At 44.0% G+C, this 24,809-nt stretch overlaps 10 protein-coding genes across 10 annotated transcripts; 5 read left to right on the top strand and 5 right to left on the bottom strand.

The window, feature by feature from the left end:
• Window positions 1-199: 199 nt before the first annotated feature.
• On the bottom strand, window positions 200-1,682 carry SAMD00019534_054600 (hypothetical protein; the record flags this gene model as incomplete). Its single annotated transcript, XM_012898951.1, has 2 exons — window positions 200-442; window positions 501-1,682. 2 exons carry the CDS (start codon window positions 1,680-1,682, stop codon window positions 200-202), a joined length of 1,425 nt encoding a protein of 474 aa, XP_012754405.1.
• Window positions 1,683-2,411: 729 nt separating this feature from the next.
• SAMD00019534_054590 (hypothetical protein) lies at window positions 2,412-3,338 on the top strand (the record flags this gene model as incomplete). Its single annotated transcript, XM_012898950.1, has 2 exons — window positions 2,412-2,798; window positions 2,883-3,338. The coding sequence occupies 2 exons, from the start codon at window positions 2,412-2,414 to the stop codon at window positions 3,336-3,338; spliced, it is 843 nt and encodes a 280-aa protein (XP_012754404.1).
• A 1,443-nt stretch (window positions 3,339-4,781) lies between these two features.
• Window positions 4,782-9,312, top strand: SAMD00019534_054580 (hypothetical protein; the record flags this gene model as incomplete). The annotated part of the gene is made up of 6 exons (XM_012898949.1): window positions 4,782-5,877; window positions 5,949-6,628; window positions 6,688-8,160; window positions 8,230-8,457; window positions 8,535-8,828; window positions 8,905-9,312. The coding sequence occupies 6 exons, from the start codon at window positions 4,782-4,784 to the stop codon at window positions 9,310-9,312; spliced, it is 4,179 nt and encodes a 1,392-aa protein (XP_012754403.1).
• A 188-nt stretch (window positions 9,313-9,500) lies between these two features.
• Window positions 9,501-9,869, bottom strand: SAMD00019534_054570 (hypothetical protein; the record flags this gene model as incomplete). The annotated part of the gene is made up of 2 exons (XM_012898948.1): window positions 9,501-9,718; window positions 9,809-9,869. 2 exons carry the CDS (start codon window positions 9,867-9,869, stop codon window positions 9,501-9,503), a joined length of 279 nt encoding a protein of 92 aa, XP_012754402.1.
• A 627-nt stretch (window positions 9,870-10,496) lies between these two features.
• Window positions 10,497-13,410, top strand: SAMD00019534_054560 (hypothetical protein; the record flags this gene model as incomplete). Its single annotated transcript, XM_012898947.1, has 5 exons — window positions 10,497-10,715; window positions 10,800-11,326; window positions 11,418-12,260; window positions 12,337-12,466; window positions 12,529-13,410. 5 exons carry the CDS (start codon window positions 10,497-10,499, stop codon window positions 13,408-13,410), a joined length of 2,601 nt encoding a protein of 866 aa, XP_012754401.1.
• Window positions 13,411-13,431: 21 nt separating this feature from the next.
• On the bottom strand, window positions 13,432-13,971 carry SAMD00019534_054550 (hypothetical protein; the record flags this gene model as incomplete). The annotated part of the gene is made up of 1 exon (XM_012898946.1): window positions 13,432-13,971. One exon carries the CDS (start codon window positions 13,969-13,971, stop codon window positions 13,432-13,434), a length of 540 nt encoding a protein of 179 aa, XP_012754400.1.
• Window positions 13,972-15,455: 1,484 nt separating this feature from the next.
• SAMD00019534_054540 (hypothetical protein) lies at window positions 15,456-16,417 on the top strand (the record flags this gene model as incomplete). Its single annotated transcript, XM_012898945.1, has 2 exons — window positions 15,456-15,818; window positions 15,890-16,417. Coding segments are annotated over 2 exons (891 nt in total), but the record flags the coding sequence as incomplete, so codon positions are not given.
• A 33-nt stretch (window positions 16,418-16,450) lies between these two features.
• Window positions 16,451-17,406, bottom strand: SAMD00019534_054530 (hypothetical protein; the record flags this gene model as incomplete). Its single annotated transcript, XM_012898944.1, has 3 exons — window positions 16,451-16,736; window positions 16,798-17,035; window positions 17,100-17,406. 3 exons carry the CDS (start codon window positions 17,404-17,406, stop codon window positions 16,451-16,453), a joined length of 831 nt encoding a protein of 276 aa, XP_012754398.1.
• Window positions 17,407-18,567: 1,161 nt separating this feature from the next.
• Window positions 18,568-19,230, bottom strand: SAMD00019534_054520 (hypothetical protein; the record flags this gene model as incomplete). The annotated part of the gene is made up of 3 exons (XM_012898943.1): window positions 18,568-18,583; window positions 18,657-18,743; window positions 18,941-19,230. 3 exons carry the CDS (start codon window positions 19,228-19,230, stop codon window positions 18,568-18,570), a joined length of 393 nt encoding a protein of 130 aa, XP_012754397.1.
• Window positions 19,231-21,879: 2,649 nt separating this feature from the next.
• SAMD00019534_054510 (hypothetical protein) lies at window positions 21,880-24,752 on the top strand (the record flags this gene model as incomplete). Its single annotated transcript, XM_012898942.1, has 2 exons — window positions 21,880-22,184; window positions 22,253-24,752. 2 exons carry the CDS (start codon window positions 21,880-21,882, stop codon window positions 24,750-24,752), a joined length of 2,805 nt encoding a protein of 934 aa, XP_012754396.1.
• Window positions 24,753-24,809: the final 57 nt, after the last annotated feature.

Below are 24,809 nucleotides of genomic sequence, written 5' to 3'. Positions count from 1 at the left end.
TCCGCTCACTTGCAAACACAAACACACCTTCAAATAAAAAATTTTCCCTCCTTTTTTTTTGTAATGTTTATTGTGTTTTTACAAAAGGGGAGGGAGAGTGGAGAGTGGGATGGGAGGAACTTCCAGGGTCCATCATCAATGATCCTGTCGTCTGTCTGTCTTGTTTGAGACCTTGGGTCGGCTATGACTATGACTATGACTATGACTGTTGCCTGTCCAGTTGCTTGAGGGCTTGGTGTGTGATGGTGTCCAGCTTGTCGATAGCCTCACGAATCTGTTTGATCCTTTGTGAGAGGCTAACTATGCACTTGGCCTGTTCATTCAACGACACACACTTGTCAATCAATTCATGAGTCTCATTCACACTGCTGCCAACAGAGTCACAAGTCAGATCATTGGACAGCTTATAAGTATTGAACAGCTCTACTGATCCTCTGGACATCTATTGATTGAAAGTTGTGTTAGGATGGATTGATGGATTGATGGATTGATGGACATACCTTCATTAGACTGTAGTTTAGATTCCTGGTTAGGATGACCATTGAGTCGGCACATCTGATGGCATCCATTTCGATGGCCTTTAGTGTCTTGAATCCAACTTCACTTAGAACTGGTATGGATTGTGTCTCAAAGTATAATGTATTCTGTTGTCGCAGTAGTTGTTGTTGTATATGTTGTTGATCTATATATGCATTATTATTGGTTTGATTTGTTATATCTTCAGATTCCTGTGATGTTGGTTGTTGAGTTGTTGAAGATGTTGTTGTGGTCGATGTTGATGTAGTTGTGGATGTTGTTGGCTCATCTGTTGTTGATGTTTGATTGGATGCCATCTTATTCTTCTTCTTCTTTGTGTTGTAGTTCATGGATACAAGTGGTACAGCGTTGAAATTGACAACCTCTGCGAATGGTGTTGGAACAGATGATTGACCATGTGATGTTGATGTTGATGTTGATGTTGTTCCATTGTCTGACGACACGACATCGCCTCCAGTAACTGATGAATCAATCCTATGTTCACCACTATGTTGTCCATTTGTACCATCGACTGTTTGATTGTTAACCATCGAGCTCGATGTTTGGACGCCATCGGCCGACTCTAATGATGGTGGCGTGGTTGATAATATAGTATTGACATCGCTCAATATGGTCTGATATTGATCACGGTACTTCTTCATCTCTTCGGCCAGCTGGTCCTTCATGCGTAGTGATTGGGCACGACGCTGACGTGATCTCTGCTCCTGCATCATTCCATCCTCGCCATCATCGATCAGTGAGCCAGCGGCAGCGGTATCTGTATCGACATCATCTGTTGATCTTACAGGTACATCACTCTCACTATCCTGATACTTCTTATTATAACGACTCATCATTGATGCCAATCTCTCCTCCCTTTCCTTCTGTTTCTTATTCAATGTCTCATCAATGTTCACTCCTTTGACTAATGTCTCATTGTCAACACTATGTTTACTATGTACTTGTTGTTGTTGTTGTTGTTGTTGCTGTTCTTGTTGTTGCTCTTGTTGTTGATGTTGATGTTCAGGTTCTTGTTGTTGTTGTTGTTGAGAGCTCTCATTGTTGTTGTTGTTGGCTTCATTGTCGATTGAGGCTACCTCTGAGGTGTTCACTGTTTGGACACTATCGTTGTCAACAACAGTATCATCATTTTGTTGTTGATCCATTATGTATATATATATGAATGAAATGAGATAGATAGGAATGAATAATAATAAGTCTGTTGTCCTCAAGAATATCTCTTCATAATCAGTCCCTTGAATAGACTTCTTTGATCCAAAGTGTGTGGTTGGAATCAATCAAACAAAAAAAAAAGATATCTTTGAGGTCTTCAACTCTTCATTCACTCTTTCATTCCTTTCACAATGCAACAAGTAATATATATATATCTTTAGCTTATTCCATATTTGTGGATACAACAACAATAATATTATAATGTAACTCATTCCAGATTAACAATTTAAAATACACACATAATAATTATAATATAAGAGTTAATAAAGTTTACATTTATATTGTTCAGTAATAGTATTAAAGTGAATGAGACAAGAGATAGTGTAAGCGAGTAAGAATAGATATAATATAGAGTAGTAACTTGATTATAAATGGGAATGGGATTATCCTTTTTGAAATGGAATGACGAAGTTTTTTTAGTTTAGTTTGTTTTTTTTTCAATTATTATTTGGAGTGAGTGAGAGTGTGATTGAATGACATCACTTGAGTTCACTTCACCCAGGAGTGAATGCACTGAGGATCTCTGTCTCGCAACCAACAACCAACAAACAAACAATCTAAAAAGTTGTGAAAGTTATATAACATATATACATACATACTTACTTACATACATACATATATTACACATAAATAAATATATAAACATATAACAAGAACAAGATATGGGAGGACACGGCGAAGAGCACAACACTAGAACAAGCAAGTCTGATCAAGAGATTGTAAATGCTGTTAGATCACTGGCCGAGAAGAAGAAGGACGAGGGACTGCGCGTAGTGTTGATCGGACCACCAGGCTCAGGAAAGGGCACTCAGGCACCAATCATCAAGGAGGACTTTTGCGTGTGCCATCTGTCGACAGGTGACATCCTGCGTGCTGCCATCGAGGCCGGCACCGAAGACGGAAAGAGAGCAAAGGTCGTCATGGACCAGGGTGGTCTGGTACCAGATGATCTCGTCGTCAACATGATCAAGGACAACCTTGCCAAGCCCGAGTGCTCCAAGGGTTTCATCCTCGATGGTTTCCCACGTACCGTCGTCCAAGCAGAGAAGGTATGATTGATTGATTGGACTCGCGAAGTAATGTAGTACACATAGCTCACCAACCAACCAACAAACAATCAAACAAACAAACAGCTGGATTCAATGCTCGATAGCGACAACAAGAAGATAGATCATGTATTGAACTTTGAGATTGATGACTCATTGCTGGTCAGAAGAATCACAGGAAGACTGATCCATCCAGCCAGTGGCAGGAGCTATCACAAGGAGTTCTTCCCACCCAAGGTTGAGATGAAGGACGACGTGACGGGCGAGCCATTGATTCAGCGATCGGACGACACCGAGGCCGTGCTGAGCAAGCGTCTGGCCAGCTTCCACACCAACACCACACCCGTCCTGGCCTACTACAAGAACAAGGGCATTCTTTCGACGCTCGACGCCTCCAAGTCTGCCTCGTTCGTCTCCAATCACATCAGGGCCATCTTCACATCATCATTCCATTTCCCACTGCACAGCAAGCTGTTTCAAGCCTTCAACATTCCAACCTCCTACGAAACCTCTTCTTCTTCATCCATGAAGGCTTCGCTCTAAGGTCGGTCATCATCATCATCATCATTGTCCCTTTTCCCCTCAAAGGTATATCCATCTCTCACTCACACTTAGCTTGGTAGATGACTCGCTCGCTCCCACTCTCTCTTCCTTCCTCCTTCCCCCCAAACGAATAAACATCCCTTTTGATCATCCATTCATTCACTTAACTTCACTTCACTTCATTCGTTCGTTTGTTTGTTGTTTGATGGTGGACCAACCAACGACGCAACATCCAAATGTCAACTTGTGTCAACAAAGTGAAAGAAACAATTGTTTGGGCGCGCATCTCACTGTTTATGAGAAAGATATTTGACAATTTTGTAGGACATTACCTCGAGGTCGAGCGGATACTCCAGCAAACACTGTCACTCACTCATATTCACATTCTAGTTACATACATACACATTTTTATATATTTGTATAACATTACTCATACCCTCAGCTCATCCCACACAGCTACACCTACACCTACACACACACACACACACACACACACACACACACACACACAACAAGATTATTACTCATACCCTCAACTCAAAGAGTGAACCAAGTCAAGTAAGTCATACACACATACACACACACACATACTCTACTTTTAAAGATATAAACAAACACCTCTGTTTGTTGTTGGACCATCTTATAATTGCATTACAGGTTGATAGTGTGTGTCAACTAAATATAACAACAGGATATAGTGATAGAGAGAGAGAGAGACAGAGACAGACAGAGACATAGGATACAGATAATCAGACAAGACACAAAGAGAGACAGACAGACAGAGAGAGGAATACAGGTATAGATAGATGTAGGTGTTTTAAAGACGATGTAGCGGACCTATATCTATCTTTAAATGTTATCACCAATGTTGTTATTTAAGGTAGCTACCATAACTGTGGTGGTGCACCGAAAGTACAAGCTATGACATAACAGGACAAGACAAGACATCAATCATGCCAATCAATCATCTACACCTTGTTCAATGGATGATGATCATCATCTCATCATGACCCATCACATTGAAGACATCCCCGATGATATGATTGAATTGAATTGAAATGTTTGTTATCTGATCCATTGACCATCTTGTTTGTTCAGCGAATCGTCTAAAGTTAGTTTACTTAAGTTGTTGCTTACTTTGCTTGCTTGTTGTTTAGAGGTGACGATAACGACGACACTCACTCACCACACGCAATCACCTCTCTACCTCTCTCACTCTCACCTCTCTTTGTTTGTTGTTTATTGTTGCTATTCTATTCTTTCTTCAATACCTTTGTACATAGATACCTAATACTTATTCAAACAAACTTCAATAGACAACAGACACAGACTCAATCAAACAAACAGGACCAACAGACAACAAACAACATTAGAAACACAGGACACACTCACAAACACGAACATTCATACATAATATAACACATAATGGAGCCAAAGAGGAGAATGTCAACTCCAAAGAAAGGCAGGTCCAGTCCTCATGTGGGTGGCTCAACAACGGCAAGGAGACAGAATAGTAGACACAAGGCAGGAGCCGCAGCAACTGGCAAGGGCAAGACTAAGCCCGTCAAGCCTCCTGTCGCCTCACACATGACGACAGCCGTGGCAAGCAGCATCGACATGATAAACAACAGCGACAGCAGTGGCGGCGACTCGCCTCCCACCGCCGGACAGGCCGACGACACCCAACTCTCGCGTCTCGAGAAGCTGAGCCTGAACAAGACGATCTTGGACATCAAGTCACAGCAAGAGGACGAGGCCTATGCCAACAGGAAGGAGAAGGAGCGTCTGGCCGAGGAGAGAAAGAAGCTGACCAACGAGACGCTCAAGAAGATGCAGGAGGAGGAGAAGAAGCTCAAGCAGGCAGAGGAGGAGAAGAAGCGAATGATCGAGAAGCTGAAGCTCGAGAGCAAGAAGGAGGCCGAGGAGCTCAACATTAAGATGTCCGCAAACGGCGGCGGCAGTGCGGGCGGCAGCATCAACGGCAAGTTCGTCTATGATCCAAAGAAGATGGGCACTATCAAAGGCATGTCAACAATTCGTGGTGACGCCTTTGCACTGCGCAAGTACTCGTCATCGTCTTCTCTGGGCAGAAAGACCGCCAGCAACCTGTTCAAGACCATCTCTGTGCCCCGTGTGGCCAAGTCACAGATCAGTCTGCAGGATCTATTCATGCAACACAAGGCAATGTCTTCGTCAGCTGGCAGCACACTCACATCCGCTCCACCAACCCTTATCGATGCGCCAGAGCTATCACGTCAACTAGAGGAGAAGCTTCATTTACACGCACAAGCACAGGCACAAGAGAAGGAGAAGGAGAGGCATCATGATGATGAAGTGTCAACATCAACGACTACAACAACTACCACCACGACTACTACGACCTCTTCTACAGCGCCAGACTCACCATCGACTGAGGAGGGATCAAGACGTCCACTTTCAATGTCCATTAGAAAGCCGACATTCTACGGATCAGTGGGTCACTCATCAAAGGATGACATAAAGCAACAACCAAACAAGGAACTGCACAAGAAATGGGAGGGTAAGTAGGGGCGATCAGGTGATCAGTCACGTGACAGACCTCTAACACTCACATCATACCATACACAACAGAGTACGTCACAACATTGGAAAAGGAGCATGCGAGACAGGAGGAGATAGAGAGACAACAGGAGCTGGAAAGACAACAAGAGTTGGAAAGACAGAGATTGCTCGAGGAGGAGGAGAAGAGAGCAGCTGAGCAAGGTGTCACACCAAGTGGTGATGGCGCCCAAGTGCAGCAGCAACAGCCAGTCGAGCAGGTGACAGTCGACACAACAAAGCCTCACGTGACTGGTGACCAGACTAAACAACAACAGGAGGACGATGAAGACACTCAATCTGCTGCTACAACCAAGGTTGATGGAACTGAAACAGAGCCATTGACAGAGGAGCAGAAGCTACAACAACAACAACAACAGGGTGAGCCAGAGTTGCCTCCTGGACCCGATCCCAAGGCCATTGCAGATGGAAACATGATCATTGAAGCCTTGATGAACAAGCCCAATGCACCAAAGGTGGCCAAGCCAGTGTCGATTGAGGAGGAGGAGTTTGCGCTCTCGTCCCAGCGTCCTCCAGCCATGGTCAACATCTTCAAGTATGGAGTGATCGACATTGACTTCTCCATACTCTTTGGCGATGCAGACGACCTCCGTGGCTTCATTGTATGGACTGTCACATCCTTTGGCGTCGAAGAGAGAGACTTTGATGACTACCCAACGTTCTTCTCAAAGGACTCTTATCTTGTATTATATGTATGTTGTCAAGCCCTCGGTGTGTTGACACTCACTCACTAACTAACTCAATCAAACAGTCGTCAGAGGAACAGAAAGATTCCAAGTTGTACAATATTCACATATGGACAGGTGCCGATTCACCTTTGGATAGAGTGGGTGCGTCTGCAATGCTGGCAGTTCAGCTGGCAACACATCTGGGCGGCAAGGCCAACATCTACAATGAGTACCAGGGTGATGAGAGCGAATCCTTCTTGGACTACTTCTACGATGAGTTCAGCGGCATCAAATACAAGTCTGGCGGCAACGGCTCCGACTTTAACCACGTGCCAAAGCAGCGTCCGATCGGCCCAACCACTCTGCTCAAGATCGACATCCCCTTGATTGGTGACAAGAGTGGCCGCGTCAGTGTGCGCCACGTCGAGATCTCGTCCAAGCTGGTCAAGCACGCCGGTTCAGAGTTGGCATTCGTCCTGGAGAACGACCAGCGCATCTATGTGCGTCTGGGCGCCAAGTCGTCACTGAGCACGCGTGTGCTGGCGCGCAACGTTGCCCGCGACTATGCTGCCTACTACGGCAACAACTGTACAATAGTGGAGCTGATCGGTGGCGATTCACACCTGGATAAGGAGTTCTTCAAGTATCTGAAGGAGCGCAAGACCAAGAACGACAAGGACAAGGACTTCCCGCACAGCGACGACGACGAGACCATTGTCAACCTATACAAGACTGCCCAGCGACCAACCGGCAAGCTTGACCTGGACTCAATCACAGACCAGTATCCAATCAGCGTGTCGGAGCTGGGTGACAATGAAGTGTTCATCCTGGACTGCACCACAGATATCTTCCTTTGGTACAATGGCAACATCTCGCTCAAGAAGTTGGTGGCGGGCCGCGAGTGCGCGCTCATGTTCTTCAATGAGTACGAGCGACCCAAGTGGGCGCAGGTCATCGAGTGCCAGAAGGGCATGGAGCATCCGCTGTTCAAGCAGCAGTTCAAGAACTGGAACTGCAAGCTTCCCGTCCTGCCGCACCAGCAGCCATGCAGCGTCGACCGCTCACTGAAAAAGCCGCTGCAGTACAACTACAACAAGCTCCTGACCAGCATCAAGGACGAGGTGATCGAGCCCGTGCTCAAGTACAACGAGAAGGACATTGTCGATGTGTACGCCATCACCACGCCCGACCTCGAGTTCCACAAACTGGAGCCCAAGGAGAAGTCGCACTTCTACGAGATGAACAACTACATGATCATCGTTTCATCGCGCAGGAACACGCCAGCCACCACACCAGCCGCACCCACCGCTGGCAGCATCAAGGGTGCCAAGAACATTGTCAACGTCGGTCCAAAGCAGCAGTCCACCATCTACTGGTGGGAGGGCACGCATGCCGACACCAAAGGATTCGCCGCATTCTTCCACGGTCTCTATCCAATCATCTCGTCCAAGTTCCAAGAGAAAGGACAGCTGGCGCCACGTCTAGCCTACATCCACCAAAGGAAGGAGCCCATCCATTTCATGAACCTATTCAACAACAAGTTGATCATTCACTCAGTATGTATTAGTATGATTGATTGATCCGACGATCATTCATTAACTCACTCAATCAATCAATCAATGTAGGGATCGAGATTCGATGAGCCAGATATCTCTGACAAGATATACCATGTGTTGGACTATGATGATGAGATTGTATATATACAACAGGTGGATCAGAATGCCATCCTACTGAATTGCTTCAGCTCCTACTGTATCATCTCGGCCCTGAAGGAGACCATTGTCGTTTGGAAGGGAACACAGAGTTTCATTGACGATGAAGAGTTGGAACTCTACGCCTCCTATCTTGATGAGGTATGTGTGGTTTGGATGGGACCATTCCTGGTCACTCATCAACAATCACTCACTAACAATCAATCACATAACAACAGCACTACCATATCAGTATCATGCGACAGAGAAAGGCAGAGAATGATCGCGACTTTTGGTTGTCCCTGCCAGGTCTGAAGAGAGAGGTGGTGGACATCAACTACCTGAGGAACAAGTACTTTAGGTTCTGCTTCTCGGAGCAGTCCGAGTTCAAGGTGGAGCGCATCACAAGGTTCCATCCAAACGATCTCAAAGAGGACCAATGTGCACTCTTTGAGACCAAAGACAAGCTCTATCTCTGGATTGGTTCACGTGCCACCATTACACTAATTAATATATCCACTATATTTGTAAACGTAAGTACTAATATCATCATGCCCTGTTTGGCTGGTGGATCATGCATTGACTGACACTCAATCAATCATATAATAGGATTACTGTAAATATGAAGCAAAGCCACCAAAGATAAAGAAGATACAACAGTATAGGGAGTCTTACAAGTTCAAGATGTACTTCCCAGCATGGGATAGAAAGGATGTGTTGATCGACCCACTGGAGATCAGACAGCAGCAGTTGTCACTGTTGCACACGCTAGAGTACAGGGCACAGGTGGAAGAGGAACAGGCGTTGTTCAACGAGTATCTAGAGTACGCCATGTCTGCTGAGGACCTTGACGAGATCGAGGACTTCCAATCATGGGCCATGATCCAAAAGGGTATCATACCACCAAACCACTGCTCTGGCAATGGCAACAACAACAACTCATCATCATCTGCCGCTGGTGCCAATGGAGGCAAAGACAAGAAGTCCAAAAAGAAGAAGTTCTTTGGATTGTTCTAAGTCGATTCGCTCGCAGCAACAAGTTGACAATAACATCAATCAATCAATCAAACTCGTCTCGTCTTTCCCTGTATCATTCATTCATTCATTCAATCATTCGTTCATGTTGTTACTGTTGTTGATGAGTTGACAACGACAGAGTGTCGGTCACTGTGAACATCTTGTAGTTCTTTATAACAAGTTATAGTTTAGTGATTCCTCTTCATCTTTTGTTGTGGCTGCTTCTTCTTCTTGCCCTGACCTGGTACATCAGCCTTCAACACGGAGAGCTTTCCGTTGTTCTTTGCAACACGGTTCGACATCTCCCTCTCTATCTTTTGTGAAATGCCAACCTCCATTGATCTAGTAATCTTTCTCTTTGCAAGCTCCAATGCTGACTTGTTCGTAACCTTCTTGTTCAAGCCAACTGTAGTAGTTGATTGATTGATTGAGTGATTGAATGAGTAACTCAATCAATCTAACCTAACATAATACACTCGGTTTGTGAGTTACATACCCATTGACTTCTTGACAATTGATGTGCCAGTCTTCTTTACTTTCAGTGATTGTTGTGCCATTATTATATAAATATATGTATATATTAGTTTATTTGTATGTATGTACAAGTAGGTAGTATTGATTGGGAATAGAATAAGAGTGTTTGTCGGTCGCGTTATGAACTTTTGGGTGAAAGTTTGGTTCAACGCCAACCCAAAATTGATGACCTCATGCAACACACCAACATTCTCCATTATCACACCATCTCCAAGATTTAATGTTCACCACAACTAAGATACTTGGTCATCGTCACTGACCTTGAAGGTGTCATGTCAATCATCATCGACATCTGACTGACTGAGACTGACTGACTGACATTTGATTCATTCAAACAATCATACATACATACTTACAACATCATCAATATATCTTCTTATTCTTATAATCATTAATGATTTATAAGTGTTGTGACAACACTCAACATCGAAAAGGTCATGGATAGCTGGACTCCTGACATTGGAGGACTACATCAACTCATCCTCATACTCAATCAAACAAACTCATCCAATCCAGATATCCAACGAAGTATATATAATGTATGTGAATGAATGAATGATTGAATGAATGAATGAAGATGGCTTACATCCAACTAAATGCATTAGGAGTTGAAAGCATTCAATAGGATATCAGATTATAATAATTACTTGATGTATATTGTCAAGCTTCAATATCTTGAACCTCATGTACGTGATGCATCAGCTGTACAACTTAGACATAATATCAAGACGTACTATAACAACTTTGTACCATTGGTACAGAGTTATATAAAGAGAGAGGTTGTCAATATATTGTCCGATCCAGACATCAACATACGCCATACTGCATCCAACCTAATAGTTAACATCATCTCCAAGAGTTCACTTGAAGTATGTATATTGTTTGATTGATTGATTGATCGAGGTTGGCTGCTTACTAACATTCATTCAATCATTCAATCATCAAACATTTAGGAATGGACTGACCTACTGCCATGGCTACTGTCTGCATTGGACAATATGAATGAACTGTTGGTCGAGGGAGCATTGTATTCACTATCATTGATGTTTGAGGAGTTTCCAGATGAGATAATCGAGTGTGATTTGGATGGCTCCATCATCGATCAGATGATACCTAAGCTCATGGAGTTCTTGGACTCCCCTTCTCAATGTTGTAAGAGACGTGCGCTGACATGTCTACTCAATCTAATCGATGCAATGCCTGATTCACTGTTGGCAAACATGGACGACTACTTGCATGGACTGTTCTCATTGACTGATGACGAGGATGATGGCATCAGGATCAAAGTGTGCCGATCATTGGTTGCATTGGCAGAGGTGCGCATGGACCTACTCACGCCTTACATCGATCAAATCATTGAGTTCATGTTGCATACACTCAAGGATGAGAATGAGAGTGTGGCAGTCGAGGCTACAGAGTTCTGGTGGGCCATCGCAGAGTCATCACAATGTCAGGACCTGTTACAAGAGTCACTTCCAAAGTATGTTGTGGTCATATGCCATCGATGGCTGGCTGACTGGCTGGCTGACTGGCTGGCTGACAAGCACTAACATCAATCACTCACATCACAGGTTGATCCCAATCCTACTCAATCTGATGGTATACCCAGTCGACCAAGAGGATTCCGACAGTCAATACAATGACCTCGATGAGAATGGTCAAGCCAAGGTCGAGCAGGACAAGGACAAGGACAAGGACAAGGACAAGGACAAGGACAATGATGATCAAGAGGCGGAGGACGTAGAGGCAGAGGATGATGAGGAGGAGGACGAAGATGGATCATTGACATTGAGAAAGAACTCTGCACAAGTCTTGGATACATTATCGACCATCTTTGAAAGCAATGAGTACTTGTCAATTGTGTTACCACTTATCGAGAATAGGATGAACCAGTCAAGTACATGGACAGACAGAGAGAGTGCAATCTTAACACTGGGAGCCATTGCCAAAGGTTGCTACGATGGCCTCGTACCACATCTTACAACAATCATACCATACCTGATCAACACACTGAACGATCCCAACCGATTGGTTCGATCGATCACGTGCTGGACACTCAGTCGCTACGCATGCTGGATGTCAAGCAGTGAGGCAGAGGAGTTCATTGGTCCACTGGCAATCAACTTGTTGAACAGGATACTTGACCCAAACACGAGGGTACAGCGTGCAGCTTGCAGTACATACTCAATCATCGTAGATGAAGCCGTGGCCTATTTGGTACCATACCTTCCCAACATTATATACACATTGGTACAAGCATTCGAAAAGTACAACCACAAGAACCTGCCACATTTATACGATGCATTGACAGCCACAGCCAGTTCATTTGGTGGAGAGATCAACAAACCAGAGTACATAACTTTGTTATTGACACCATTACTTGAGCGATATAATACTCTGGAGGACACAGATGAGTAAGTTAGTTTGTTCGACCTGGAACCTTGTACTTCATTCCAAGCCTTAAGCTAACCAACCAAACTACCCATTCAGTAATCTACTTCGGCTGATACGTTGCCTCACGCCAATATGTGCCGCGATTGGCGACGCACTACAAGACATAGCGGTGATATTCTTTAATCGATCAATCAAACTTATTGTCGACACGTTGAATGCTGAGAAGGTATATAGTCAATCAAGCAATCAAGTATACTGGACAAGACTAACATCGTGGCACACATTTAGCGTTTCATTCAAACACCGAGCGAACAGATTGAACCAAATCGTGACTTTATCATTGCGTCGTTGGATCAACTTGGCGGCCTGACAATGGGCATGGGAAGGATGATGGAGCCATTGATGGCATCCAGTAATCTCGCTCTTATCATGATAGAGTGCTTCAAACATTATCTGCCGGATGTACTCGCCAGTACATTTGCTTTGCTCGGTGAGCTCTGCCAGCATTGTTCAGCACAACTTCGACCAGTACTTCCAGCCATGCTGGCTTGCGTCACAGCCAATCTCAGCACCAGCCTGGGAGGCGATGAAGAAGACGACAACAACAACAACGTCAACAACGAGGCAGTATGCAATAATGCATGTTGGGCATTGGGAGAGCTGCTCATTGAGGCACCAGACGAGGTGAGCCCCTTTGTTGAAGATGCACTTGTACAGCTGATTGACATCATCTGCACTAGCCAACACAGCGGGCTCACTTACAACGCAGCCATTGCACTTGGTAGACTTGGCCTGATCAACACCAAGATGTGCGCCGAGCACATCGACTTGTATATACACCACTGGTGTCAGGTCATGCAGGGAAAAGATATCGAGCAGGAGCGCGACATTACATTCGTACATGGAATGTGCGCGGTGATCATACGCGATCCCCTTGGAGTCGCCAATCATATAACCGACATCCTTCAGACGTTCAGCAGTTGGAGCGATGCCGTTCCAGACGACATTAACGAACTCATCAATGGACTATTCCGTACGATCAAGCAGACAATGTTTGGAGACGAGGAAGAATGGAAAGAACAGGTCTTATTACTTCCAGATGATATACAGCATGTTCTAAAAGATCGATATCACATGGATCTTAAGATTGAAGATGGAGACGATGAATAAAACAATGTTATTATTATTGCCTTACTCGTGAGTAAGAGTAAACAAGTCTTCGCCTGGCTGGAGAGGCTCGTGTTCGTGTTTGGAATCACATCCTTTGAGCTTAGTGACCAACTCTTTGGAAAAGTCTGTGAGCACCGAGCGCATGTGAACTCGATAGAGGTTCATGCGACATTGATGTGCTGCTTCTGGGTCTGTGTTTGTGCCTCCAATGATCATCTGCTCCAGATGCATTGAGTTTATCAGTTGGAATGAAAGGTTGCCAACAAGGAGCAGGATGTCTATTGGGTGCATCGGTCCATTATGTAGATTGATACTTGACATTTTGTCAAAGCATTCATTGACATAATCATCGTCTCTTGACTCTATTGAATGAGCAATCTCGTTGAAGTACCTGGCAACTGCTCCAAGGACAATGTTTGAGAACTTCTCTGTCTTGATCGCCTTATGACCCATCACTCGGCACAGACCAGATACAGTACCCGATACAGAGTCCATAACAAACTTGATGATCAAGTCATAGATCTCCTGTTGTGGTGTTGGACTAGAAGTTTGATTAGTCATTGTAATAGTTGTTGATTATTTGTTTGATTGAAAGTAAATAGATTGGTCCCGGGCCCCGAGGCCTTCTTAAGATCATCTGATAATCAAAAGATCTAGTTCTAAGAATGATCAAATTCCAAGTGTTTGGAACCTGGAAATCAAAGTTTGAGCAAGAGTTTATTCATTGATCATATGAGTAACCAATCGTTATCTTGACGCGCCATCTGACATCCATCACATTGATTGGACGATGAACATTGGTGATCTTGTCCAAGATGATTGATCATGTCTGCCAACGATGCTCCATGGTGTTCACAATCAATGTGTGAACATTTGATGGAGTCGAGCAAGCCTGTAAACTGTCCTTCATCCACGTTATTAGTGATGCTGACGCGTAGATCAGGTCTAATGATGTTTCTGTTGGCATCAATGTTGTTGATGTTGCGTTGTCGTCTGGTGGGCTTCTTGGTGACCGATGAAATGAGTCGACAACCGATGCAGCTCTGCTTGTCGGGACAGTTGTGGACAATCCTTCTGATGTGATTATACTCAGCCGACGTATCTTTGACAGAGTAGTTTTCGCATGTTGTGTGAGGACATTTGGTCAATCCTCTGGCCAACAACATCTCAATTGACTCGATGTCATCCACAGCTGCCCTGAGCCCAATCCTTGCATACGTTTGGTAGTTTGGACATGCGGCAAATGTCCAGCTGCAGGAATGTGCCACTTTGCAATGTTGACGCAAGTCACCATACTGTGGCATTGAACTTGTGCAGTCTTTGTGTTGACATATGACTGGTGGATTGTTGTAGTTGACATTCAGAGGCTGACCAGGGCTTTTTTGTCACTTTGGCTATTAGATGATGATGATGATGCTATTGTTGTGAACTTGTTACCCGCCAATGCTGGAGACAGGTCATCCTGAACGGTGGTGGCTCTTGCCATATGTAAGTCACTTCTAAGACATCCGAGACAGTTCTCACGGTCAAAGCACAGATGATTATTATCTCCAACCTTCCTGTTCAAGTGGCTTGTTAAACTCGTTCTTGACTTGAAGAAGTCAAAGCAAGACGTGTGCAAACACTTGATGAGTCCATCACTAATCATCATATTGATCGATTCAGTGTCCTCGGGATCAGCTCTAATAACCCTGATTCGATAACTTCTATAGTTTGGACATGAACCATATGTGCCTGTACAACCATGATCTGAAGAGCAATGTTGTAGCAATGTAGTGATAATATCACCAGGCATCTGTTTTGTACAGTCCTCATGTAGACATGAGAACGTCATTATTACATTGAATAAGTGATATATATACTATTAATTATCTGTTTGTTATCTGTATCAAAAGTTGAACTTTGACTAACCCTTACCCTCGACCTCGACCCTAACCCTAACCCTAACCTAACACTAACCCAACAACTACATTCAATCAATGATGATCGAATCAATCAATCTATCAATGAATCATATATATTACATAAATAACTAAGATAGATCAATGAATACAATGATATCAAACAACAACAATCATTTCATTAGTAGTGACGTTAATGAGAAGGAAACAGAACAGTTTCAAAGAGATGGATTCGTGTTTATAAACGATGTAGTATCAAAGGAGATGGTCAGTAAGGTAAAGGAGAGAGTGTCGCCTTTATTTCATGGTAACTTCGAGACTGGTATATTCCCCGATGAGTGGCATTGGAGACCTGGTCTCTCGAAAGATGACATCACAAGAGAGATTGTCAATGCTTGGAAGTGTGACAGACGCTTCGCTCAAATGGTACTCGATGAACGATTGGGCAAGATTGTTGCCAAACTCATGGGATGGTCAGGTGCCCGTATTGCTCAAGATGATGTCTTTGTATGTTAATGAATGAATGAACTTCATGAGGATTCACCTGACTGACTAATCAATCAATCAATCAATCAAAGTGGAAGCCTATTGGCGGAAAGCCGATTGGATTCCATCAAGATCAACCTTACATGGGATACTTCACGCCAAACTCGGTGGCTACGATGTGGATTGCACTCACAGATGTGAGCATGACCAATGGTACACTGGAGTATGTTAAGGGCTCACACTTATGGCCAACAACACATACGATTGAGGAGGCAGAGTTCCATGCTCCAGACAACTACCTGGCACCTTTGGCACACGCCGCGGCATCCGCTGGCCAGAGCGAGTACCCTCGCACACCAGTCGAGATCACGGCCGGTTCGTGTAGTGTTCATCATGGAATGATGTGGCATGGCTCGGCCACCAATCCATCGCCACTACACGAGCGCATCAGTGTAGCCATCCACTATATCCCCGCCGAGAGTGAGTTCAACAGCACCAAGCCTGTAGGCTACATCTACGGTCGCTACAAGATGTATCAGTCCAACCGACTTGACGAGAGCTTCTTCCCCATTGTCTACCAGGCCAATGGCTACAGGTCCGAATGCATATCGACGTTTATATAAGTGTATGATCGATTGATGGAGGGGCACCACTTAGCCCATGTCCATGCTGCTGCTGTGTCCACCGCTGTTCTTCTGTTGTTTGCTGTAATATACGTTTCCTGGTTGTTCCTTCTTCTGCTTAGGCTTTGATGGCTTCTTTGCCATTGGCTTCTTATTCATAATCTTGCTCTGTTGAGCTGCCAGCTTCTTCTGGTCCTCCAACTTCTGATTCTGCATCGCCACAGAGTTGGTCAAATGTTCCTTTAACGTTGCGAAAGGATCAGCCTGGAACTGTGGATGTGATATAACACTCTTATACTGTTGTATCTCTCTTGCACTAATGAACATGTCAGTCACTATGAATGAATGAATGAACAACTGTTGTCCAAAGTACATACGCTATCTTCTTCTTCTTTCTGTTTGTCATTGTGGCTGATGTACCTGTGCCTGGTCGTTGGGCTTTGTCATCGTCATCATCGCTACCCATCAGTTCCTGTAGAGCAGACATGAACTCATCAGAGTTAATCGATAGTGATGAGGCTTGTTGTGGTTGTTGCAGCTGTTGTTTTCTCTGTTGTTGCTCCTTCTCCTCAGATGACAATGGACCAGGTTGTCTCTTTGCGAATGGTTCAAGCTCTATTGATTGAATCATCGATCGTCAGTACTAGTGTCAGCGTTGTGATCGAAGAATGTAACATACTCTTTAGGAATGCTTGCTTCTTTTGCTTGCGCTTCTCTTTCTTGGCGAGTGGCTGTGGTCGTCTGTCGACAAACTCTTGGGGTTGGAGTGGCAGAGGTGCTGGTGGTGCTACGTTGTTCAATGATTTGATGTTGTTCTTCAATAGGTTGATATCCAAATCGACATGAGGCACCTTTACGAATGATGTTACATTCGCCTTTTCAAAGACATCCTCTTCAACATCATCATTTCGTTGGGTTGATCCCTCATTCTTATTAAACTTTGGTGCACTGCCATGTAACTTTCTATTATGTGTAACCTTTGGCATTGTTGTTGTATCTCTATCTTCCTATCTGTATGTTGATTGATTGATTTGAATGAATGGGTGGGTGATTGCTATCAACTTTCGTTCGTTTTTTCAACTTTTGACTAAAATCAAACAAATAGTGATAATTCAACAAACAGATAATCATAAACACACATATTCATTCATTCATTCATTCATTCGGCATGTCCACCACGCAGGTGGAAGGGACATCGGTATTGTCCCATCGTTTATTCGATGTCTCGGCGACTTGACTTGGCATTGGACTTGGACAGATTGATTGGCCTTCGTAGGTCTTGACACCACCATCTTGATGATGAATGACTCCAACCAACCATGTACACTCACCTGCCATAGTGAGAAAGAAGAAGAGATACTTGAAGATTTCTTGATAATGTTGATTCCATTGACTAGTACAAATGTGCGTCAGTGGATTGATACAGATACCTTGTTTGGGGACCACTCCATGTCCCAGGCAGAGGAAGAGCACCATCGGTTCATTCAATCATCTTGGATCGGGCGTTGGAGCACAGACGTTGGCTTACGATCGTCTAGGTCGGGGCAACAGAGCAAACTAGCTATCTAAGGGTAGGTAGGTCGGTAGGTAGACCAGATCAAACATTAGAGCAACTCCAGCAACATCACCAGTTCAAAAAGCCCAGCACTGGTTCACCAGCAGCAGCATGAGCAACAGCAACAGCAACAGCAGAAGCAGCAATAGGAGCAGTTCAATCAGATCACCAGCGGTCAATACTTCATCCAAGGGCATCAGCAACCTGGGCCAGCGGTCAGGGTCAACAGCAACAGCGGCAACAGGACTCGTTCGGACATTGGCTGAGGGTCATGCGAGAGGGTCTAAACTTGTCTAACACCATGTGGGTATTAGTTCGGGACGACACATCCTTCCTTGTGGTACCAGCACCAAGGGACTTCATTGACCAGGACCCAGACAGCCTGACAGAGTTCATTTATTCACACGCGCGCGCACGGGAGAGATGGCAACTTGCATTCTTCATTCATTGGCTTGGCCTTGAGCAGGACTCCAGGAAATTGAAAAGACTTGATTGACTTGATTGATTCCTTGATTGTTTGATTGAATTGATTGATACACATACATTATTTAAATCACTAAACCATTCCCTACATCATCGTAGTAGTGGATGTTTAGAAGAAGGATGGCCTAAAGTGATGAATAGTATGAGTGTGTTAGTCGTCTGAGATTGATTGGAACTATTCCAGTTTCTACTACTTACCATTGTGGTGGCCTAAGTCCTTGTCTGTTGTTCATTACCGGTTGGTCACTACCTTGATGATACTGCATATTGTAAGCGCCACTACGGCTATGATTGATTGAAAATGAAAAGGAATGAATGGATGTGATACAAGAGAGCAGAGCACGTGGATGAAAAGAGAGAGTGTGTCAGTTCTGAACCCAGAGCGCAGCAAGAAGCAAGCAAGCAGCAATCAGCAGCAGCAGCAACCCGAGAGATAAGTTGATAGAGTGAGCCCTAAGAGCTATAGCCTAAGCAGTTCCTACTTTGGTGGGACTTCAGTCTCCCCTTTAGACGAATCATCATGGTGAGCGGGAGCAGCGGTCGGGGTCGGGGTCGGGGTCTGAGTAGGGGCAGGGGTGGCAACAACAGCGGGCGAAACATCAGTGTCATGTGGACGGTTGTCATTCTCAGGTCGATTGTCCTGATCTGGTCTATTGTCATTCTCTGGTCGGTTGTCTTGTTCAGGTCTAGGAGTCTCCTTCTTGTAGCCAGGGCGACGTTCGGGGCGACGGTCATCATCGAATGCCAAGGTCGAACAGACCATCAGTGACATTATCATTACCATAAATACTAAAGTGAACGATTCATTTTAAATGACTCTGAATTGATTGAAATGATTGATTGTGTGATTGAGCTGGATTCGATATGGAATTGAATTGGAGTCTGAATTATTAATTATGGATGGAATATTTAAATATTTAATTAACTAACTATTTGTTGATTGATTGATTGATAACGTTAAATGATGTGACACGAATTGTATTTATATTTTAATATTTATTTTGTTTATTTTTGTTGGTTGTAAAGGATCATGTTGATTAGGACGTATCCCTGTTTAATAAACAAGTGTCAAGAGACATATCCGAATTCTGCCTCGGTATTAATGGTAATAATTAAATACAAATTTTAATTAATTCATCTATCACCTGGAAAATCAATTCATTTATATCAAGATCCGGTAGAGACGCCTACACACCTACACTCTAAGCCATATACACACTCACTAATCTGATATCTCTTCCACCCACCAACACTATTCATCTTTTACCCACAAATGACCTGTCTCTGCGATGTTGATCAACCCAATATCACGATCTTGATCCACACTGTGTCGACAAGATACCTTTCTTTAGTTCGAATTATTTCACTCTTGGTAATGAGAAAGATTGATTGAATGAGTGAATTAATGGTGAATGATAGGGAGATATTAGACCACCTTACCTCTACCCAAAAAGATTGATGTATGTAAATAAAGTAACTCATGAGTAATGGATGGATAGTTGGCTCGATGGTTGGATCGCAGGTTGTATATATGGATTGATGGTTGAATGAATTTGAGCCACCCATGGAGATCAAATTATAACATGAATATATTCTTGGCCTGGTACCAAACTCGTACAATAATCCCCACGATATAACGATATGGTTGTCGTCGTAATTGTACACCTATATCAGATTGGTTGGTTTCATACCCCAACTTCATCATCCTCATCTCTTTAATGATGATACTCTCTCACTGACCTAATATTATTGGATTGATTGATTGAGATATTAGAGTGTAATACGATCTAACACAATCACACTTATTGATCAATCAATAAAATATAATCTATTAAATGTAAGTTCCTCCTGAACAAACAGTCACACTCGTGATCATTATGATGAACACTAGTGACCAATTAGATTGATTAATTAGATTTCTTATTATTTGGCTTGAACTGATTATAGTATAATAGTCTTGTCTGATGGTAAGAGTTTATGAACTTGATCAAAGTATAAGACGATAAAAATACCAGGGACAATCTCAATTCAAACCCCTTTTGATCAAAAGGCAACCATGATGGTTGGTCCACTTTCACCACGACAAACAAAAATACCGAAAAAACACTGTTTTGATCATTGTTCATTATATGAATAAGGGTTTGGTCGGTTATACTTCCGCATAGTTCTTACAATTCTAAAACAAAGATCTTGATGGGTATGTAGTGTTGTGTTGTTAAGTGGTGTGATGTGTTAAGCAAAGGCGGTTATTCTCAATGGGATGAAGGCAATGGAAGTTGGTCTCTCTCTGAGACCTTCATACGAAATGGTTTTTGGGTCTCAAACTGGAGATGTTCTGGTAACATTGATATACTTAAACTTTACCTGCCAGTTACATGGACCCGTGTGATTGATTGTTCCACCGTGCGGAAGCCTCTCCTCCATCTCAACGACCATCGTAAAGTATAAACTACTCAATCACTCAATGTTGAAATCAATCACTATCTAAATATTTCTAACATTACAATCAATTATTTGTGTAACATTTCTTTAATACTATTACCTACTTTACTCTTTATTTTGTAATATACAATGTCCAATAATATATTTAAATCATCAATAATATTTCTGATCCTTTTGGTATCCTTTATAAATGCCCAAATAGGTACATTGTCGGGAGGTTCAGATGCTGGTTCAAACGGTGGATCAATCATATCAAGTGGCCAATATACTACAGAGAATGGTATTATTATCTCTGGTAGTTTAGTACCATTACCAGAAACAGATACAACCTATACATCAGCTGGCATGTCCTCAAAACCCTCCAACTCGGATACATCCTCTACCTCAACGACAACTACAACCTCGTCATCAACCTCAACACAGCCACCAGTGACACAGCCACCTTCAACACCAAAGCCCTCACTCAATACAACCTCCTCTTCATCATCTGGGAAGCCTAATCCATCTTCATCCTCTTCATCGTCATCATCCTCCTCAACATCGACTCCACCCAACCCATCTTCAACAGGCGCAACTACTCCAACAACACAACCTGATGGACAAGATGACCATGGAAACTCTGCATCCAAAGTAGTACTTATTTCATCAACACTACTTACTTCATCCCTAATCACACTTGTATTCCTATTATAATGATAGAGATAATAATAAAAGACATTGTTTATAACTAGATAATTCTAAAAATTGCCTTGAGAAGTTGTGTTTTGTTGCAACCCAATTTTGTGATTTGAGCTCATTCTGTTTGAAGACGAGACAGACGAATGACTTCAGATGAGTTAGAGCTAGAGAGATGATGTTGATGACAATGTCAGTGTCTGGCTCAAGACCATGTATATGGTCTAGTCTTATGAAGTTATGTGATAGGACAAGATGTATAACATCATATAGATCATATGCATCATCTTCGACAAAAGCAAAGATGAGTGCAGAAGAAGCTGCAATAACAAATGCAATAGATCCAGCGACATCAACAACAAAGACAACAACAGCTATTATACCTTCAATAACAATATTCACAAAGTCAAAGAACAATCCAACTATAAACGATGGGCGACATGGTGGTGGACGACATCAACAACATCAACGAAGAATCAAGACGCCACCTGGCAGTGTCCTCACCAACAAACTCAATCAAGCCAGGACACAGATACCCTTCCCCACCACCGTTGACCAATACGCCGACTCCTTCAAGACATCACATAAGATTGCAACATGGGCCAATGGGTAGGTTGACCTAACATCTGCTGCCTGCCGCGAGCTATTCACTCACTTACTCAATCAATCAATGGCAGGCCAGACTTGAGTGCGACGCGACATATATTACTTAATGGCTCATCAGAGGACACGTCTAAACTGTTTGATAAGCTGATATCATCAAAGTTCTTGGACATCAATATACTTAATGCATTCTTTGAACACTTCCTGCAGTGTGGCGATCTTGCTCAAGCGTCTCGCGCGATTACTAGTGCCAATGAGAGAGGACTCAAAGACAACAGACGATTCATAGAGCTCAATCTGCGATACTATGTCATGGCAGGCGAGAACCAACAATGGCTGCGACAGTATTTCGAACAGATAAACTGCATAAAGACGGACAACACATGCACGATCGATGTGACCACCGTGTTGGACACGCTGCTCTACCTCGAGGATTACGCGCGCGCACTGGCACTGCTTGAAGCCAACTTTGACACACATTCTGGACCAATGCTCAGCATCTACCTCAATCACTACATCCGACGCATGGGCGACATCTCGGGTGCATTGTCCTTCTTGCAGAAGTACATCGATCAATGCACGGAACACACATCGTGGTGGACCACCAACTTGGCCTCATTCATATCCACGCTCGACGCCAGCAAGCATGCCAATGTATGCATGGCACTACTCGAGTTACTGGCGACCAACAGTATCGAGATCCAACCATCGACATGGTTGCGCATCATTCATTGGGCGTTGTTCAACGAGTCATCGTTACACATTGCCCTGGACAACTACGCACAGATCAAGAACAGCTTATCCCCGGTGGACTACCTACCGATATACCAAGACATCCTGGGGTCGAAGCTCCCGGTGACCCCGGCTTACTTTGAGGTGTTGGATCGGTGGCTATGCATGCATCCTGCTCCCCCGGTGGAGCTGTGCTACCTCTACTTTCTACATGCTACACGCCCGAGCCATCAGCTCATTGGCATCATCAGCAGCATGTCAGATCTACATGCCCAACTGATCGTTCTGGCTGAGCGTCTGGGCGCCACACATATCGTCACAGAACTGACCAAGCCACTACAATCGGCGTCGACAAAGCGAAATACGGACACAATCAAGATGGTCATATTATACTACCTACATCTTGGTCACTTCTCGCCGGCACTCAACTGGTATCACTCCAACAACTTCGACTCCCCACTGATCTCGTACGCCCTCGCCAATCACTATACACAGCACGACCTGATGCCCTCCTCCAAGCTCTCAGCAGTGCACTGGAAGAACCTGCTCTTTGTGCGCCACTCGCTCAACTTTGAAGACTGCCACAAACAAAGCGCAAAGTTCAAGCAGATCAAGACGCATATGGCCTTGCCATTTGAACACTTCATTGCAAGGCCCCCAACACTCAAGGAGCAACTGGATCAACAGAGTAGCATCATCACCCCGGTCGAGGCAGGCCTGGTCGATCTGTGCAATCAAGTACGCGATTACAAACAAAAGATCGATCCAGATATACCCGCTCCACTGTTTGATGAACTGGCGCGAACACTAACGATGGTGTTTGAGTCGGTTACCAACATTGAACTCGACTACACTGCCCTGTCCAACGCGATTACCATCCTCCGCGACAATTGGACCAACGAGAGATTCATGCAGTACTGGTGCAACGAGCTGGGCGATCGCGGCAGACAATGGTTGTTCACGCCCAACTACTACATCAGCTTCTGCGACGAGTTTGACGAGGCGGGACTTCAGGTCCTCTTCACGTATGTGGACCCTCAGCTTCGTAGATCAGTAATGTTCCGCAATGTGATGTTGGAGAAACTGCTCAATGATCCAATCAACTCAACACTGGCCATGCAACTCATCGAGAAGATGTTGTCGGACAATATAAGAGTGTCTGGACGTACTTGGAATCAGTTGGCAATGCATGTGGCGCGCGGCACGATCAAGATTGATGGCGAGGACTTTGAGCGATTCAAACTGATTCAATTCGGAAGCAGCTACATAGTGGACACTATGAAGTGCCAGAACATGATCAACAACAAAGACATTGGAGGAGCAAAGGAGGTACTGGCCAGTCTTCAACTAGTGAAAGGCAGCAAGTCCAGCAATCTTGCCACACTCTTCACACTTTCACTCAACCTTTACAAATTGGAGAAGGGCACGCCACCCAGTGAATGGAAGGCCGTAGACATTCTGGACTACATACAGATAAGCCCCTCCCATAATGGTTTCTATGGTACACTTATCACTACGATGCGATCATTTGGCTGCAACTCCAAGGCCATCAATGATGTGGTGCTGTTGAACAGTCGTCTCCACACCACTTTGATGGACGCTGAAGCCATCGAGAGTGTGGTTAGCATGCAACCAACGCCCGAGGACAGGATAGCCGAGTTCTTAAAGTTTGTCATAAGACCCAGGGCAATCAGTAGGCGATTCAGTGATCAGCTACAGGCTGACAATACCATCGTCACCAATCGATCTGTTGCCCTATACCTGAGGAAGGTCAGAGTCATCCAAGTCCAGTCCATCTCGCCAGATGTTATCCAACTAATAAAAAATGACAATGGATTGTGATTGTGATTTACCAAGGGTCAGGTGATCAAGATATGTGTGCACCCCCCACTTCCAAAA

This window comes from Acytostelium subglobosum (genome assembly GCF_000787575.1).
Source record: "Acytostelium subglobosum LB1 DNA, scaffold: scaffold10, whole genome shotgun sequence".
Classification (NCBI taxonomy): Eukaryota; Evosea; class Eumycetozoa; order Acytosteliales; family Acytosteliaceae; genus Acytostelium; species Acytostelium subglobosum.
Note: the sequence above shows the minus strand (reverse complement) of the source record. Positions and strands in the feature narration are given on the sequence as shown.